This window comes from Lutjanus erythropterus, chromosome 15 (genome assembly GCF_056507025.1).
Source record: "Lutjanus erythropterus isolate fLutEry1 chromosome 15, fLutEry1.hap2, whole genome shotgun sequence".
NCBI lineage: Eukaryota > Metazoa > Chordata > Actinopteri > Lutjaniformes > Lutjanidae > Lutjanus > Lutjanus erythropterus.
In genome coordinates, this window is record NC_139331.1 from 22,544,315 (window position 1) to 22,564,180 (window position 19,866).

A 19,866-nucleotide genomic window follows, 5' to 3' on the forward strand; every position below is an offset into this window, starting at 1 on the left:
CATTGCAGGTGCTCTTAACTAACCTCTGTACACTGTGTGCTGCAAGTAATATGCCCAGATTAACTTGCAGTGTCCTACAACCTAGACTCAACATTACACTGAATTTGTTCTTCCTATTAGTGGCGCTAGACTGTGTAACTGCTTCACCAAAACTGTCAGATCAGCAGACTAATGTAAGACCTTTAGTGTGATGGATGTGTTTTTCAATGTGTTTGGTCTTTTATATTTGATTATGCTGATCATTTTTCTTTTGACCTTGTAAGACGATGTCAGCTTTGTATTTTAAAGCAATTAAACAGGGGCTCCAGCTATTTAGTATTGCATTATGAAGTCAGGGGACTTGCATAAGACAAAATCAACAAGACAATAGTCAGAATCAAAGGAGGAGTGGGATATCTTGACTTTGACACCCTAGTATGAGAGAAGCTTCAGAAACCTGGATCCCACACTTCCCATAATGCAACACAGTAGTTTTTCATCACACTTTGCCTGCCTCCAGATTGTAAACCAGGCTTTATGTCAAATATTTGAAGGCTCACACTGACACCACTGACATCATCAACATCATTATTTTGACAGACTTTTGAAAAATTTTCTCTAAAGCCACAAAAGAAATCATAGAATTGGTGGAGTGTTTCTTTAATAAAACTTCTTACTACAATTGTTCTAGTTGAGTGCATAGAAAATTTTTAGCATTTTGTCAAATTTGTACCACTCTGTTATCTGGACTGAAATCAGAAACTAGAATATTGGCCTGTATATTTCAACAATGTGAAATAAGAAAGAAAAAAACTTTGCCATTTGAAACAACCTTACTGGCTGTTCGAGTACAGTTTACACAGTGCACCTGAATGCAACACCATGAAGATCTGTGTGTGTGTGTGTGTGTGTGTGTGTGTGTGTGTGTGTGTGTGTGTGTGTGTGTGTGTGTGTGTGTGTGTGTGTTTGTGTGTGTGTGCACACAAGTGTCTGTGTGTGTTTGTGTCAAACTCAGACACTGACAGCAGAGGACTGAAGCTGTGCCTGAAAGTGACACCCAAACGCAGTCAAAACTTTCAGCGTAGTTTTTTTTTTATGACATGACTATTTTAGTGCAAGCATTCAGGATTTCCCCCAGCATAGCTGTTAGGCCTGTTGGCAAGTATCTTTAATCCAGGGACTGCAGCACAGGGTCTTTTTTTATGGAGATCCACATAGTCTAGCAACAGACTTATGGAAGCTTTAAGGTAGGATTCTATAGTTTACAAGCCATAATACAGATTTTATTGATCCCTATTAAGTCAGTGCTAAATCCTGACTGGAAATTTGAAAATTATACTACATAAAGTGTTGTTATAAATAAGTCTGACTTTTAAATTGACAAACATTTGTGTATTATGTGCTTTCCAGCCATCATATCCATATTTCCAACCAAGCTGTCCCACTTTTACTGTTTTCAACAACATAAAAATATAAATACCCTGATAATAAAATTCCCTGCTTAGGCCGGGAAGATACCCAGCCCTAGGCTCGAGTCATTGGTGCTAAAGTCCAGATCAAGTTGCAAGTCTTCTTTATTTAGTGAAGTTGAGTCTAAAGTTGTCAAATTCGTGATTTGAGTCTGACTTGATTGCAAGTCCTATCACTCGAGTCCCCACCTCTGCTAGGCAGTGTCCCTGGTTGGCCATTATCTGGAAGGAGTCCATGTTAATTTCCCCAGAGTTCTATTAATATACCAGTAATTTATTACTAGCTTAGCTTGACTTTCAAGTAGAAGCAGAACAACTAGCTCCAAGCGTTATCTCAAAAAAATTCCCATATCCTATTTGGCAGCAGTTGCCTGCCTCGTCCAACAGTTTTATATTTATCAGTTTTAGTCTACTGAACACAAACCTCATTATGGCTCCTCAAACACAGTGACAAGGGTTTTTGCAGCCTGCCTTTTAGTAAAGTCCCAGTTGTGCATTAGCTGGTGGAGTGCTACCCCCTCGCAGCTCTTATTTTCCATAATAAAACACAGCTCAGCACATCCTCGTGCTGCATACATAAAGAGAAGGCACCCTTGTGTCAGCCCAGGTTAGTCACAACAGGAGCACCGGCAGGGAAGGAACGTCTGCACAGATTTCAATAATCCCATATCATTCAATAAGAAATGAAGGAGAATAGTTTGCCTCTCATTGTTCCAGTGATCTCAGCTGTTCTGTTCTGGGCAGTGTGCACCAGTGAAGCATGAACAGTCTCTATGGTATTACAGCATGGCACCATTTATGTCCTACATATCAACTTTGCTGCCATGGTAAACATGATGAGCTACTGTTAACCTACTTCTGTGCTGCCAGGCGAACCCCAGCAGGAACGCTTTCCTCTGTCTCACAGGCAGGAGCACCAGAGACACTGCGACACGTCAATCAAGCCGCCACCACTCACATAAAGTCTAAGATGTTTGGCATTATTCCAGCATGCTGTGATACACACTCAGAAATGATAGCACATGTACACACACACTTAGATGTCGTGCACACTCACTCACACCTGCCAGTCTTCATCCCATCACAGGACTAGTCTCAGTTGCGTGGCAGGGCTTTGTTGGGGAGTTGACAGCGAAGGTTGCTTCATAAACCCGGCACGCGTCCGTCTCCCATCTCCCCCGCTGCTTTGGGATGAAGGGAAGTGATGATCCAGGGATTTTTCGTTCCCTCTGCTCCATTGAGCTTGCCGTATCACCTTGACAATGTTGCATTCTGTCATGGAGGCTACGGGGATGGCAGCGGGCACTCAGGAAGGGGCAAAGCGCTCTGGGAGAACTTTGTGGGATTTAGCCGCCTCCAAACAAATCCATTAACGGTCGGGTTAAGTTGTGCTTTAACTAAGAGCGAGGGGTAAAGTGTCGGAAGTGGGTTGTGGTAGGCTGTTGTTGAGGATGTGGTATGGGGTGTTGAGGAAATAAAAGATGTATTCTGTGTGCGTGAGAGCTTTTGAGAGGCTAGAGTGTGCATGAGTACAAGTGTGTGATGTACAAGCAGGCAGGACGTGGAAAGTGGAACATCCCTGTCCTGCCTCGACAGCAATGCAGCATAGCTCAGGGACTGCACATCACTATGTAAATGCAAATTGCAGTGTCATGCTGATCAATCCTGTAGGCTGCTGAGACAGGGTTATGTCAGGACCAGTCTGCAGCATCTCAGCTGTATCTGTCTGTGCTCTCTGTTTTTATATGGCACTATATGAGGCATGTCTCATGCTTTGCTCTTCTCTTCAGGAGCTTTTGCTTGTCAAGCTGGCTTGCTGGCCTCGCTCTTTAATGATTTGAATTTGCGTCTGGTTGAATAACAAGCACATTAAAGTATTTGCAAGACAAAATGTTCAAGTGCAAGCAGCTCCACTAACGACTAGGATGGGCTTGATCTGATCCAATTTCAGTATCAAGGCCTGGTATTGGTGTTAAGTATTTATCAGGTTTCAGACTTCTGATACTGATCTGCATTACGACCAAGATTCCACAATTCCAAGCCTTATGTGTGTGTTTCTATATTAAACCCTACGCTAAGCAATGAAAATTGAGAGCTGAATAGTTCTTTTCACTTTCACTATACATTTGCGTGTAATATAAGGGGAGCACATCCCAAATTGCTGTGCAGTGATACAGCTGGACTGAGGAAACGTACTAGCCACCTCACTCATGGTGTAACAATAAACCAGCACAAAAATATCCACACAAACCAAAATTAACCACCATGTTCTGTATAAACACATTACAAATATTAACTAAGAGTAATATTTGCATGTTTGAGATGTAAAATAGCAAACTTGAAATCTCATCAATGCATCATGGGAAATTATGCTCATGGGAGCCATCTCTCAGCCTATCAGCTGTACATATGAATGTCACAAGCCAGAATCCCACAGCGCCCTACAATGTTTGAAGACACAATTACACAAGCTACATTACATGAACTACACAAGCTTTTCAGACTCAGGCTCGATATTAGCCTCATGTATTCTGACTACTGCTACCACTGCTGCTACTAGCACTGCTGCTACAACTGCTACTACTACTAATAATAATAATGATAATGATAGGAAAGGAAAAAGAGCACTGGTATTGATATAGACTCAGACTTCAGATATCAAAGTCCACATATCAGAATATGATCGGAACTGAAAAAAGTTAATTGTTACGTCTCCACTAATGACAGTGTCTTTCTTTGTTTCTACAGGACACAACTTAAATAAAAGAATCTTGTGGGACAAGAAGGAAACGGCAAGACGGTGTGGGACAAGCTGGTGAACACGGAGCTGGGTGGAGGGGTGAAGACATCAACCAGGCCGTCAAAACACAGACTTCTGAGCATGCTAGCCATGCTTTAGCACACCCAGGAAACGCTGCTAGATAGCTGGAGAAACACCCGCTGCCTTTTCTCACACACTCCTGAGCCACAAACGCACTCATTTCCCTCCAGTCCATCATTTACCGAACGCCATCGCTGCAAAGATGCCGATGCCAAGGTTGGCACTGTGGCACTTGTGGTGACGGGGCACAGAGTGTGTGTGTGTGCGCACATCCGGCAGGCAGGCCGGCAGGTCGGTGGGTGTACAGGCACACCAAGAGGCATTTTTGGGTGGGTGAGGTTGAACCATGCGGCCCTGGGCGGGTTCATGGCGTTGGATTACCCTGGTGCTGTTGGCCTGGGGCACGCTCCTCTTCTACATCGGCGGACACTTGGTGAGAGACAGCGAGCACCCGGAGCGGTCCAGCCGGGAGCTCTCCAAAATCCTGGCCAAACTAGAGAGGCTCAAGCAGCAGAATGAAGACCTGCGGCGCATGGCCGAATCGCTCAGGTAACAATAAGCTGATGACTTGACTTTGTAGCTGCTGTGTCTCTTTTCTGCTAGCCTGTATATTGTTTCCCAGTCTTTCATTGATTGTTTAATTTTTATATAGTTCTGTTAGCCTGGTTTTGATGTTTCAGACGCATCAGTAGGCGAGATTTACTTGTCAGTCTGTGAACAGTAGTGTGCTGCTGGCCAAAAGCTGGAAAGTTTACCATTGTTTGGCAACACCATCAGCTCCTCCGTCTCCTTGTGGACTGTCTTCTCTTTAGCCTGTTCTTGGAATCGATTCCTTACGCCGACTTCATGCAAGCATGAGTCTGAGTGTGTGTGGCTGTGACCAGTGCTGTTGTGGATGTTGTGTTCTCTCTGTGTCACTGCACACATGACGTGACCATCATTCGGAGCAACTTCTGGTTCCAGTCTCTGGCTGCTCTCAGTATTGCTTTTGTACCAGTATCAGAAAAAACCCAGACAGTACTCTATCACTCTTTTCTGCATCCATCACATTTAGTTAATTTTGAAACTTGGTTTTTGATATAGATACAAAAGTAGTCATCATTATAGATGAGTCCTCCTCTTCCTGCATGCCCTGCAGGCGCCACCCCTCACCTAAACCACACAGAGTATTTCCAACAACTGAGAACTGATCTGATGTGGACAATCTCCTGTTGTGTCCTCTATCTGTGAAGGGGCAAATTCTGACAATGTCTTGACCTGATTCTCATGACATTGTTCAGAGTGCATATGTGAAAAGGGCTCCAGTTTCAGGAACCTGGAAAAAGTCCTTACCTGGCTTTGATAAACCTGAATACACTAGCTGCAGTGCTGTGAAAACCAGTTTACAGCATGTCAGCACCTTATCCAGGTCTCTGATCTTTGCTTGCCATGTGTGTCATAGTGAGTTACATAGTAGTGAGTCAGTGAAACAAAAAAATGATGATAAACAATATAATAATGAAAGTCTGACACATCACTGGTAATGCAGAGGATAAACTGTGTTAGTGCTCTTGGTTTCCATTACTGGTGATTAAACAGACAAGCCAGATCCAGCAGAGTGGTAAATGCAACAGAGGCCAGGCAGTCAGGAACAAGAGTGGGTTCATCATCAACCACTGAGGTGATTCAGTCTGCACAGAAATAATTGAGTTTCGTCTAGTTGTGGAGGAGTGAAAAAGCATAGAGTACCTGAATGTGAAACAATCAGAAAGCTGGATACTGTTCAAATCACAACTGCAAGAGATAAATGACCAAGTTTCTCCTTTCTGTGTTAACATCATATCTCAAACATGATCAACACTGAGACAAGTGTTGAACTGCTGTAGACAGGGTCAGCAGCAGAAGGCATTTTAGCCACTTAAAAAAGGTCCACTTACAAAAAATCAATATCAGTTTAAGTGTGTGATATATTTATTTTCACCACTTCACTTTGCAAGCAGGCAGCCTGTTCTGACAGGAAACAACCATTACATAAATCCAAATATCACTCTCCCCAAACCAACCAAACTCCATGAGCAAAATCAGTTACTTTAATTTGCAAAATACAGGAGTTGGTGGTCGACTACAGCCTTAATCCTTAAGTTTGTTTGTGTTATTGTGGGACTATCCTTTTAAAACACCAAAGTCACACAATAGCACAAATAAACTAACAGATCGAGGCAGCGGTACACCTGCAACTCCTGTGTTCTGTGAGGTGAAGTGACTTATTTCGCCTATGGAGTTTGGTTGGTTTGGAAAGAGCAATATTTGATTTATAAAACAGCTGTTTCCTGTCATGAACTGCTGGTTGCTAAGTGGTGAAAACATTTTAAATATAGAATATGATAAATAACTTATAACTAAATAACCCAATACAGCAACGCATCAAGTAATCAAAACTTTCCCTTTAATGAAGGGTTAGCGTGGTACTCCAGAGACAAACCTCACCAACAGTAACAGCTGACTCATCACCATCTTCCTTTTCCATTACAGTCTAAAGCTCAGCATATTTTTAGCCCAGATTTTCTAAACATCAGCATGAGTGACAAAATAGCATAGTTTTGAGGTTTTGCTTCATCTTTGCAAATCAGGGACATTTGATGTTAAATCAAATTTGGAGTGGTTAAATGGTTAAATCAGAATTTTGTCATTACTGGGTCTGAGATTTTCCACACAGTTGAGCAAACAAACATCATGCACCCTGTTTTGCTTGCCTTTTTGGAATACTTTACTTTTATGAAGTAAAAAGAAAAACTGTGGTGCAATGCATCATTCCCTTAAGTTTCTGCAAGGTCCAGCAATTAAGTAGAGCCTCTAGCCCGCTGGTAGTCCAATCAGAGTAATTTTACAAACAGCGGAATGTGGCAATGAGATTGTTTTTCTTTTTTTTTCTCTTTCTTTTTTTTTTTTTTTTTTAGTTTTTTGTGAAAATTTAATCAGCATCTGATTAAATCGACATGTTGTGCTGCTTACAGTTGGACAAATGTTGCTGCAAAGTTTCATCAAAAGCTGATCAGCGGAGTCGGAGATGCTGTGCGTGACAGACAGATGGATGGACTGTCACACACCTCACCAGATTTCACTGTGCTGTTTTGGCAGACAATAGCACATTGTATGAGCCCATTAACCACACAGCATCATTCACACATTCACGCTATGTTTAATAGAGAGACAGATGGTTCGGCTCTTATCTCCGCGCGCTGACAGTGTTTCCCTTTACACATAAACACCGAGTTTGTACGTCTGCGAGTGTACATGCATGTGCAGGGAATGCAGGAGTGTGTCCTGGTGAGCCATATTAACAGGGAACCCGAGCTTCAGATGTTGCCATTGCTGCTCCTCTGTGATATTCCAATTCACTTTGATGCAAGGCCCTCATCAGCGCACGCTAACATAAAAAAACAGACGCGCGCACACGTCGCTTCAGACAGCTGGTCCCTGATTAAATCCCTTGCTTTTGTAATTATTCAAAATTGGCTCAAAAACAAAGGTGGAATTCATGGCATAAAAAAAACAAGTGCAGCTTTCAGTCGACCAGTGTCCAGATGGGTCCCCGACACACTGCACGCTTGTTGCTTGTTATTGAGTTGGGTTGTTGATCTGGGACCGAGGCCTCCACAGTTGTTTACTGGGGCAGCGCTACAGTGCCTTCTCAAGTCCCTCTAAGCTTCAGCTAAGTATCCAGCACAGCAAGCCAAAAGCAGGCAACTGGCTTGCTGAGGTTAAGCTTTATGAGCTATCGACAGAGACAGGGGTTGCTTTGTCCTCTGTTCAATTTTGTGTCTTTCTGCATGTGTGTGTGTGCCAGAGTCATTACAGTTTTGTATTCTTAAATTAGTTTTTATTTTTATTTCCATTTTTAATGTTTATTTTCAGCTCAGTTTGGTTTCATGGAGTTTCCAGGGTGGGTTTGCTTGTGTCAGTTCATTTTTTATTGCGTAAAATGTTTAGTTTTTATTAGTTCCAGTGTAATTTAAATTTTTTTTAAATTGCAATATGGCAGTATTCGTCAGGGGCAAGATTTAAGAAGCTCAAAACAGGCAATACAATACAATACAAACTAATCACTTTGTGAAAGCTCAAAGTCATGAAGACATCCCAGTCTTAATAATCATATGCACCACTGCCTTCTAATGCCTGTGTTGAAACATTTGACCTAAGATTTCCTGTAATATTTTATTCTTGTTAGTTCTGTAAGTACACAACAGATTAAAAATGACTCTTCTTTCACAACAATGCTACGGACGCAGTGTCCTCCTTTGAAATTTCTGTTCAGGATCGTGTTACTCTTGGCACATTTCGTGATAATTACAACTCATATTATTGCTGAATGTGATGTGTGAATCATCAACAGTCTTTTTGAAGGAGAAGAGGTTTATAAGAGTTAAATTTAACAACATGTTAATGGAGTCTGGCAGGCAGTCACTGAACTCAAACTCCAGAGTGTATATTTTCTGAGCAGAGGGCTTTAGTTTTTAGGATGTCTTCCCATTGACAGACAACTGGCAGTTATAAACAGCTCATTAACTTACAGTGTAGGACATGATGTTGCTTGTTTTTGGCATATTATAATGATGTCTCTCCTCGCTCTCCTGCAGTGTTCCTGCTGCCTGAGAAATTCACTAAAACTATACATCGTATATTAAAAAGTATTTCAACCCATTTAATACACCATCTATAGCTCTAACTCACTATTTGAACTGCTTCACTCATTTTTGAACATGTCATTGCTACATATTGCTCCTGTAAGTCTAGTTTTTGTAATTTCAGTCAACTAAAATGTAACCTCGGTGTGTGCAGTGGTCAGATACGGGCCTGGGAAAGAACTCCACCACCGCCTCCATCCTGTAGTGTCTCTTATCCTTATATTAGAGCCCTAATAGAAGCAAAGAGGCTGTTAGCGAGCTGCCCATCATTCCTGCCACAACCCCTCCCTCGTCTGTCCGTCGCCTCCCTCTGTTCCTCCTTTCACTCCTTCCTCACCTCCCTCCTCCTCTGCCTCATTCCACTACCAAAGTGCTGACAGAGGCATGGCACTGAGCCAGACTCCAGCCGGCAGGTTGTCACAGACTGACTGACTATGTAACAACTCACTAGCTCACTGATAGACTAGCTCAGTGCATGCCTAACCCAATCCGCCAACTTACATGTTCTGCAGATTCGGACTGAGGACATGAATCTCTGGATGCTGTATAAGAAGCAGTTATTTGCAGGTGTCCCGCTGACATTAGGTAATAAAGAAGGCTTCATCCGAAGCACCTAACCTTCCCATTAGTGCATTCATTTTTTATGAGCGGCCTCAGAGAGATTTAAACCCATAAAACTGACATTATTACACCTTTGTGTTGAGTTGTTGCGCAGAAGAAACCCACTGCATTGCGATTGATTTATAGTTCAGAGTGGGATTTAACTTGGTTAGTGCCATCACACCACAGCAGCACTAGATGGATGTGCAGTGGATTATCGGGCAGTGTTGTGCATTCATTATATACCCAAAGGGATCTTGTTTACATTGTTCATTTGCTTTATGATCGAGAGTGATAGTCATGCTGAAGCACTTTGCATGGAATATTGATTTTCTTGATCGGAAATTGCAAGTTTGTGCAGCATCACTGAGAAGATGAAGATGCATATTCAGCCTGCTTGATGGATTCTGTGCACGGGGTTGTTGTGGGTGCCGGAAATTCTTGAAAACCCTTCATTTTTAACGTAAAGTTTAGAGCTGCAGGGATTTATTGATTGATCAGTTGTGAATCGATTATTTAACAAATGGTCAACTATTTTGATAATTGATTTATCTGTTTGAGCATTTTTTTTAAAAAAAGAAAACAGTCAAAATTCAGTTCAGCTTTTTTTTTTTAGATTGAGTACAAAACAAAATATTGAGAATGTCATCTTGGTCTTTTGGAAACACTGATCGACATTGTTCACCACGTTTTATAGACCAAACAACTAATCAATCAGTCGAGAAACTCATCAACAGATTGATTAACGATGAAAGTAATTGTTATTTGCAGCCTTGGTAATGTTTGAAAAGTGCTTGAAACTGCTTGGAATTGTCGTAGCATTACTATCGTAATAAATCAGTCTGACTGAAGAGTTTTTGGTTGTTTGTAGCATAATAACATTTGTTTTAATGTGTTGAAAAAATGAAGAAGGGCCCTATCATTTTGAGCATGTTTACTGTATATGTAAGGTGATTTACCACAGCTGTATGGTGCAAGATATGCTATGATATGATGCACCTGAACATCTCTTGAAAAGTGCATGAATTTGACTTTGGAAAAGGAAATCTGTGTACACAATAGTGATTGTCCTCTGCTTATTATTTCTGAACTCTCCATTAGTTTTAGAACGGATTAGTCATGTGAAAATAATTAATCCAGCGGTTCCTAACTTTTTTCCTTGTGGGACCTCTCTTCTATTGTTGAGTAAACTTACGACCCCGGACTAAGTGACACATTTTACGCGTATTTCATTTATATTCAATGCATAACAATAACAGTAAAGAACAACTTGATAAACTGTACCATAAACCCAAACAAAATAACTGCAGTAAGGTTGTGTAAAACAAGCTATTTGGATGATTTTTGAGCAGATTATTTCCTGTGAATATTAGAGCAGTTTTTCTTTCTGGTGCTTGGCCATATTCTATGAGCTCGTTTTACTGTTTATTTTTCTAGGGGTACAACTAATGATTATTTTAATTATTGATGAATCTGCTGATTATTTTTGATGATTAATCAGTTAGTCTATAAAATGTTAAAAAATTGTGAAAAGTATTCTTACACCCCTTCAAAAATTTCCATACTCCCTGTTATGTTGGGAGCTCCAGGTTGGACTGAACTAATCTAGGCGTGCTGAAGCAGTTTGTGTGGGATTGATTTTCTTGATCATTAATGGCAAGTTTGTGCAGCATCACTGAGAAGATGAAGATACTTAGTTAGATTCTGTACACACTACTGATCGTGTTCTATCTATTATTTCTGGGCTCTTCATTATTTTTAGAACGGAACAGTCATGTGAAATTAATTAATCTATCAATCAACACTCAGATTCAAATTAGTATCACCTGGCTGGCCTACAGATCCAGTCCACTGATTCGGTTTTTCGGGCCGTCCCTGAATGATTTGAGTGACAGGCGGCGTGCCAGTCCACCAATCACCCAGCAGCATTAATGAGAGGTGAGCACGAGGTCGAGTCGCTCAGTCTGTCTGGCTCCGCCCTCTCCGCAGCTGTCAGTCACCTCGGGCACGAAGCCACGGCCCCTGCGGAGACAATGACACGCGCCAGCCTGATGGTGTGACATCGGAGGGAGCGAGGGAGCGAGGGGTGAGAGTGACAGCTGGGCTGAGCGATGAGGACCTGATCGATCCCCTAGGCATGCCAACAGAGGGATGGAGGCAGGGAGGGGGGCGATGCAGAGGAGGCGTAGAGGAGGGCAGCATGATGGATGGCACAAGAACTGCACTAAGTAAAGAGCAGCAAGGAGGAAATGGAAAATGAGGATTGAGGGGATGAGAAGAGTTGCGGAGACCACAGTCATTGCACTAATACTCATCCACACGTGGTCCTCTTTGCATGTCTGCCTCATTTGGGTCCCTTCTTTCAAGTGAACTAAAATGTAAAATACAGACATGTACTTTGGTGTGGAGAGGGCTCTGCCCACACATGATTCATTTATCCCGCAATGGTTTTTAACCTGGTGCGGCCCCCACCAAACAGATGTTGCTGCCACTTCCAGACCTGAACTCCCATCGACCCAGCCGTCGCTCAGGCCCGGCTAGGGACGGTCCACTACCACACACACTAGCCCCATTGTGGGAGCTGTCTGTGGTCAGGACATCTCTGTCAAGCAGGGCGCAGAGCGGGCGCTGGCTCATACTGGATGTGCTGAGGCGTTGAAGCATGCGAGGCAGGAATGCACTGTTCAGAATCAGTTTACGTGGAATTATACTGTTGGAGTCAGAGGACCAAACATGGGTACAGCAAAGGAAGGAGCAACAAGTAATAAACTGGTGTGTTAATTGTTAAACGAATGCATTGCTCTGATGAAAAAAATACAACTTGACGAGGCACTAGAAGTCAAATCAAGGCTGGTTTTCTGCCAGTTTTCCCGAGGGCACAGAGGAATATATCTATTAACATTATACAGTAAGAGTTATTTTTATCCATTAATTGATAAAGTTCCCAGTGTGGCCCATGAACCCCCAGTGACTTTCCTATTTGGTCTACTTGCTATTGAAGTTGAAGAACCCTGTCTGTCCAGCAGTTAATGTTGCCATGACAATGATGTCAACGATAGGCAAATACAGTAAGCCATATTAAAACCACATTGAGCTGGAGGCAGGATCGCAGTAGCTGGAGATAATTTACAGCGTAGCAGCTACGCTCGAGACATATCGTAATGCTGATCTATGGATAATGAAGTTTTTATGCCTTTTTATTTGTATTGAAAATTAAGTCTTTTTTGCTGGAGTAATTTGATTTGCCAAGTGTAAATGTTGATCATACAAAATGCATTTTATTTGTATTAAAAAAAAAAAAAAAGATTTTTAAAGGGACATTTCACCCCCAAATCTAAAATACATATTATTTCTTGCAGAAACTATTTTCGTTCTAGTATAAAATAAGTATTTCTGGTATATTCTAAAGAGGTTCCAGTAGATTCTGCAGCAGAAAGAAAGTAGTTTGTACGTGAAACTGTTCACAACAAGGTCTCTGGGTTATTTTAAGCAATTAGGTCACGATTTTTGGAAAAATATACTGGTTTTAAAATTTTTAAATGTATTTCTTTGGTGCTTCGAGCACCACAAGCTGAGTGGCATTTTTTCCCCATTATAATGGAGAGAAGGCAAGCACCTCTATGGCCGATATCACCAAAACTCTGCAATTCGATTGCCTTGTGGGTCAGTGTTTGCCTCATGTACTGAGGTTGTGAGTCCTCTGCAGTGGTCGTGGGTTCAACACCCACAAGCAGCTCTTTGCTGCAGGTCATGACCTTATTCTGTCCTGCTTTCCTGTCTTCACTTCAGCTGTCCTATCTAAAAATAACTAAATAAAATTTTTAAAAAACTCTGCAACTCTCACTAAAAAGATCAATTTGTTTAAGTCAAATTTTTGCAGCTGCATCCATTCTATAATTCAAGGTGCAAGACTTTCAATGTTTGATTTTGAAGTAATCCAAAAATGATACAGACATATTCAGATTAGATTGGGGTTTTTTTTGTTTTTTGTTTTTGTAATTCAGTGGATTCCAGTCCAGTTACAAAACTCACCATGTTATTTGTATTCAGTAGCTACTTTTCAAAGTAATCTGCCCCAAGTTTTTACAAGGATAGCATTGTTCCTATGATTTCCTATCTCTTCAAGCAGGCCTTTCACACAGATTATGTTTGTGGGTTTTCATGGTCATATCAGACTTTTCCACCCATTTGTAGTGTTTACTTGCTACACATTCCTGTGCTTTATTAGCTTGACTTATTGGAGTCAAGTGGTTTGGTTTAACACATAATGAGCTCCCATGAAAGGCTGGAACATGTCAGTCCAATGTTTTGTCACATCACAGTGCAGTGATGCACACATACGTGTATGTATACACACACACACGCAGGGCATAGGAATCAAAGTTCATTCTTAATGTAAAGGCAAATTGCCTTCATGTAGCCTGCTTTCATCTCCACCTCCCAGAATACTTTACATCTCCATCCATATGTATGGCTTCTCAGGTCAGCACATGGGTTTTCTTTTGAAGTCAACCACAGTATATTAAATCTTACCATGGAAATATGTATGCACCGCAGTGCCACCCCGTTGCCCCCACCGTTCAAACTGCTCCACCCGCCTCTGATCACCCTGTGAACTCCATGGTTACCGTGCGCAGGGGCAGGAGCACAGCGGAGCGACAGCTGGGGCAGCATCTCGGAGGAAACCGGGAGACATGCTGAACCTCACCTGCTTTCCGGCTCAGCGCTTAGCGCCGGTGGGGCTCATCTCCCCCCCTGCTTTCATAGCTTGTCTTTCACTCCGCAGTTTTCACCCCCACCTTTCTGCCCCGCCTCCCCACGACTCAGAGCTTTTCTCATCTGTTACCTCTCCTGTATCGTTTGATTAAGACGCTGTTGAATCCAGCTGCTGCGTCTAGTCTCCGCTTCAGGTCCTCTAGAGATACCGTCAGGGATCATTTGTGTATTTGTGTACGGTGTTTGCCTCCTTCCTCTTCCTGCATGCGTGTGTGGGTTTTGATACCGCTCAGTGTTTGGATATATTTTATATCTACATATCTTAGTCGGGGATGCTTGTGTTTTGCCTGTGCCAGCAGTGTGTCTCAGCAGTTTATGTCTCTTTGGAGCATGTTAGCTAACCTCTGTATCGCGTCTGTATTCATTAGCCTGTGCTGGTCTGGCCTATTTCTTCTGCCTTGTTCAAGTAGATATCGTGTTGCTTTATGGTACCATTTTAGCTGCTCTTTAAACCCTTGGGAAATTATGTCACTTAAGAAACAGTCTTACTTCTTGCACAATGGTGGCGTAACTAGCAGGTTAGGGTGTGGCCTTTGGGAAATCCTGTTGAATATTGTTTGAACAGACTTAGCTGTGAAAATAGATAGTAGAGTTGATACTTGGAAAGGAAATACACCTGGGTCTTATTTCAAAATATCTGTGTCAGGCAGCTGAAATTGCTGCACCCCAGATTTCACATAGAAAGGAGGCATGAATGCATATAAATACCCGTGATGCAACAAAGGTATGGAAAGGTTTCTCCTGGTCCATCACCCAGTTACGTAATATAGGAGTGAACATATCCTCCCTTTTCTTCTCAGTTATTTCCATGGCTTTGAAGCACAATGCTCCGTTAGTGCTCAGTGAAGTGGGAGGCCAGGGCTTTCTCAGGGGCCTTGGCTTGAACAGTTGTGCGGCAAAGAAGGGCTGTTGCAACTTTAAAAGTCTCATCTTTATGCCTGCCAGCGACTGATGTTCCTCACTCAGCGAGCAAATTGAGTTTGCATGCCTTGATGACTCATTAACATGGCCTTTGCAGTACTTCACCAATGCCCCTGTGCATTCGAACATATTCCATTTTTAATAGTTTTATGTAGAGGAATTGATTTGGTGTAATGTCAGTGGCAGGTCTTTCTTTTTTCCTCCTCAGCTGGTTTGTACTGCATGTCAGAATGCTCGTTTTGTGTTTTTATTACATGCATGCAGTGGTTATTCATAGTTCATTGACACAGAGCTGTGAGCATGCTTATTTATATCTTTTTCATATCTCAGCATACAATTTTAACACAGATTAGTTTACACGTATGCACTTGAAAATAGTACATTAAATGGACTGAAAGGCTGGCCAAACTCAGGGCAAACTCAAAATCAGTTCTACTATAATGAGCAATAAGGCTTTGCATGATTATCAGCTGTAAATGTTCCGAGCCTTTTAAGTTTGAAGCTTCTGAGCACAGATCTCAGTCATGCATGCTCACATTTGATTAAGAAAAAGCCACTTACTGTTGTTTGCGAGCTATGTGCTTGTTCTGTTTTACAATAGATCTTTTTAGTTCTACTTCACACATCTGAGAATGTACATGCCACCATGACCACTGCAGCACCAATCAGTTTACAGTAATAATGAAAAGGGATTTCCAGTGCGGATATAGATAAATGGTCAAAGTACAGTAGCAAATTACATTTAATCTATTTACTGCACTTGATTGGCTTTGATGTCATTGTTTTTTATCCCGCAAGTTAATTTTATCAGAGTATGTTGAGACTTATGTATTTCGCTCACAAAATTAGATTTGCACCCACTATAGAGTTAAATGTTGGCTCATTACATTATAATAGGCAGCCATTCTTACAACCATCAACCAGTCGATAGAGAATAGCAATTTCTTCCTTTTTTGTGTGGTTTTTAAATGAAAGTCACATAGAAATGGCACTTAACTGCCACTTTTCTCCGTAATTTGACATTCAGTACATAAACCAGTCATTGGATATAATGTTTGGATGTATTGTTCAGAGGCAGATAGGCTGGACTCAACAAACATGGGAAATTATGCAGTACTTTGAGTCCTTTTTGAGCTTAAAATAAATAAACCGGGACACGGCTCCAGGAGGCTCCACTGTGTTGTCTCAGTGAATTAAATAGAATTTTCACTGGTGAACGCTAAAAGATGCCAGCCATCACAGCTTCAGCTTCTTCAGTGCAACTTTTAAGTCTAGAAACATCCAAATGAGAATCGAGTCGCCCCTGCAAGACGCAGTACATGTCAGACTAAGCAAACAGCTGATGTTGGGATGATAAACATTCTCGCCGCTTCTCTAAATTCCTGCACCTCGTTAAAGACGAGCAGCGTTAACTATTAAAAGTGTTGTTGACAGATTTATTCATAGACTGATTTTGGTTGATGGTGTGAGAGGAATTTCACAGTATTTGCTGAACAGCCAGTATGTTTTTTTTCCAGAATGAAAGTCACTAGCAAAGATTAACTAGAGACCATCTTGAGATGGGACCACACAGGCTGCAGCACCCGTCAACATGTTGATGTTCCGATGAGCACTCAGTAGTCGTTACCCAGAACTCAGTGGGTCAGACCACACCCATCTTCAATCTCAGCCTTCATTTTTGATCTCATCTTCACACCTGTAAACATTTGTGACTATATCTTGCACAGTTGTGACCTGTCACTAAGATGAGAACACCTGGTTCACCTTAAAGTTACTGTTCCTACGGTGGAAAGTTTGCATACATTAGTTAGCTACAACTGATGGCGCGATCAAATGTTAGACTGACTTTATGAATAGCAGCCACATGCATCTTGTATTTGGATCTATCTGTCCCGTCCATCTGTTCATCCCATTCTTGGTAATATCTCAAGAACGCCTTGATGTAATCTCCTCAAATTTGGCACAAAAATCCACTTGGACCCAAAGACAAAATGATTACAAAATGAGCATTTCACACAAATGTCTAACTGGATTCAAATGATGCAATGATAACATTTTATATCCAAAAGGTCAAAGGTCAACTTCACTGTGAGTTCAGTATTTTCAGCTCTCTAGCAGTCCTCTGTACTCCTCTGTAAAAATAATTTCTTTGTGAAAACATGTTTCTCCCAGAAATTATTCACACATATCACATATGTCAATGTAGTGAAAATAAACTTAACACCTTTTATTGAATTCCATTTAAGTCTTCACTACATACATTTCATGAGTCTGGACAGACATGGATGTAAACTGTAACTGGTTGGTGGTTAATTCTAGTTTAAAACTGTATGTAAGCAACACATTCTTACAGCTGAAGAATGTTCGCTTTAGACCTACAACTATGATAAATGGAAATAAAAACATTAAAAAGAACTGTTATTTCTTTTCATATAATTTTTTGTCAGACCCACAGGGAGCCACTGAAGAGTGAAAAAAGAGCCACATGCGGCTTCAGAGCTGCAGGTTGCCGACCCCCGCACTAACTTATTGCACACAACCAGTGCATTAAGTTATAAAGGCGTTTGCTACTTGTATAATGCGTAAATCCGTGATGTTTAGGCCTGGCGGGAGGTCGACTGCAGTTTCAGCTGGGCTTGCAGTACACCGGCAGAAACTGTACACACACGCAAACTCACAAGGTGAAAACAAAACTGGTCACACACTGTCAGGGCTCGTAATTACAGCCGAGTGAGTGGTGTTTATATCCTTTCAGTGTAGGAGTGGAAGTCTAAGTGAAGGAGAAAACTGTCAGTCATCTATTGTATAGCCTACTTAAAATGTCTCAGACTAATTGATCCATGGCGTTGCCTGACTAAAATTAGTCTTGATCAGTCTGAACTCTGTCCTCCTGTTTAGTTGTGGCTGCACTGGAAAGATCATGTGTAAAGTTGTAATCATGTTTTTACAAGTGATCCGATAATTTTACACTGAACTAGTACTGAACCAGTTTCTTAGTCAGAGATTGACTGCAGTTTTAATGGTTGTTTTATCATTTACAAGGATTTTGGCAAGCGAGAATGCCAAACAGCTGCTTGAATTGCAGGATTTTCTGTTTTATGTCATTGTAAATTTAATATTAATGTTTTTTGTAGTTCAGACTCGATAAGCATAATGAAGATGTCAACTTGGGTTTTGAAACGTGATTTTTCTATTCTGTTTTTATTTTACCTAATTGAGTAATCAAACAAATGATTATTTGACAATGAAAGTAATTATTATTTGCACCACTACACTGAGTGCAGCCTACTGAGTTATCTGTCATAGATTGGATTTTTTTTCGCAGTTCTAAGAGTTTTTCTGCACTGTTGTCATCCTATCAATGTGCACATGCCTGTACGCTCACCCATCATATCCTCTCCTCGTGTCTTTCTCCCTCAGGATACCAGAGGGTCAGGCAGAAGCCGGGTCCCTGGCTGCAGGGAGACTGCGCTCCCTGGAGGACCAGTTAACCAGAGCCAAACAGAAGATCCACAGCTTCCAGAAACTCACTGGAGATGGTAAGCAGGGCAGGGCCTTCTGAAAGGTTGCAGGGAAGGATTTGGCACAGAGCTTGGAAATATGAAGGGATTGATTCTGAAGGTGCGGGGGGTTGACTATATATGGTATAAAAACCAGTCAAAGGCTCTTGTGAGCTTTCGCCTGCAGCGAGAATCTCAGCCTAAGTCCAGTGTTAAACCTGCTGCAGCTCAGCAGCGATGATGGCAGAGCTGCGCTCTCGGATGGCCAGGGTTATGTGTGTATTTGCCACTCTAAGCAGTGGTCAGAGGGGGCAGGAAAGCTGTCAGGTGAACGGGGAAATGTGTGAATGAAGTGGAAGCGGTGAGAATGCCCCAGTGGCTGAATCGGAGAGAGGGAGAGGAGAGAAAAGAGACAGACAGAGAGAAAATAAAGAAGGACATGTGAGCGTGGAGGGCAGCGTGGGGTCAGCCTTTCCATCTTGCCGCAGGGGAAGAAAAAGCTAAAAATACCCTCCAGCTTTTTTCCACCGAGGGAGGGAGTGAGAAGAGACGAGAGAGTGGAAGATAGGAAGGTAAAAAAGCTTTTCCCTCCTCTTCACCACCACCTCCTCCTTCTCCTCCTGCTTCAGGCTGTCCTTCCCTTTCCCTTTTTTTTTTTTTGCTCTTTCTCTCCGCAGAAACCAGAGCAGGCAGCTGTGTTATCCATGTGGGTTACTCCATATTGTTTAGCTCGGGCGGGGTGTAGAGTTCCTTCCTGTTGTTGGAGCTGTGTGAGAAAAAACATGAGAGGGAGCTACGAGGCACAAAACAGTGATCAAGTCCTCCTTAATGAGGTCAAAGCAACACCCAGGGACAAAGTATGAAAGAAGAACATTTTAATGGTTATATTCCGAAACCTCACTTTGTGCCATTAGCCTACAGTGTTTAGGCTCACATAATCAAATGCTCAAACATTCCTAAAGACCTCTTGGCATTCGTTTCCTACCACGTTCCTCCTAGCTGTATTCCCATGGAGGTGCTTTGAAGTTAACGTCATCGATTCATTGTTTAAGATCATGCCTGCGCCTCAAATGTCATGCCAGCTGAGCATCTTTGTTATGTTTTGTTGTGAGCTGTTCTCTTTTACCCCCCCCTGC

General features: G+C 41.9%; 1 protein-coding gene across 3 annotated transcripts in view; it reads left to right on the forward strand.

Annotated features, from left to right (window-relative positions):
• fut8b (fucosyltransferase 8b (alpha (1,6) fucosyltransferase)) overlaps positions 1-19,866 on the forward strand; it is a 126,415-nt gene that overhangs the window by 61,079 nt on the left and 45,470 nt on the right. For all 3 annotated transcript variants that reach the window (XM_084737280.1, XM_084737281.1, XM_084737282.1), the window contains 2 exons: positions 4,197-4,818; positions 18,651-18,769. In XM_084737280.1, the coding sequence (XP_084593406.1) occupies positions 4,616-4,818; positions 18,651-18,769 (322 nt within the window). In that variant the 5' untranslated portion in view covers positions 4,197-4,615. The remainder of the gene's footprint in view (positions 1-4,196; positions 4,819-18,650; positions 18,770-19,866) is intronic.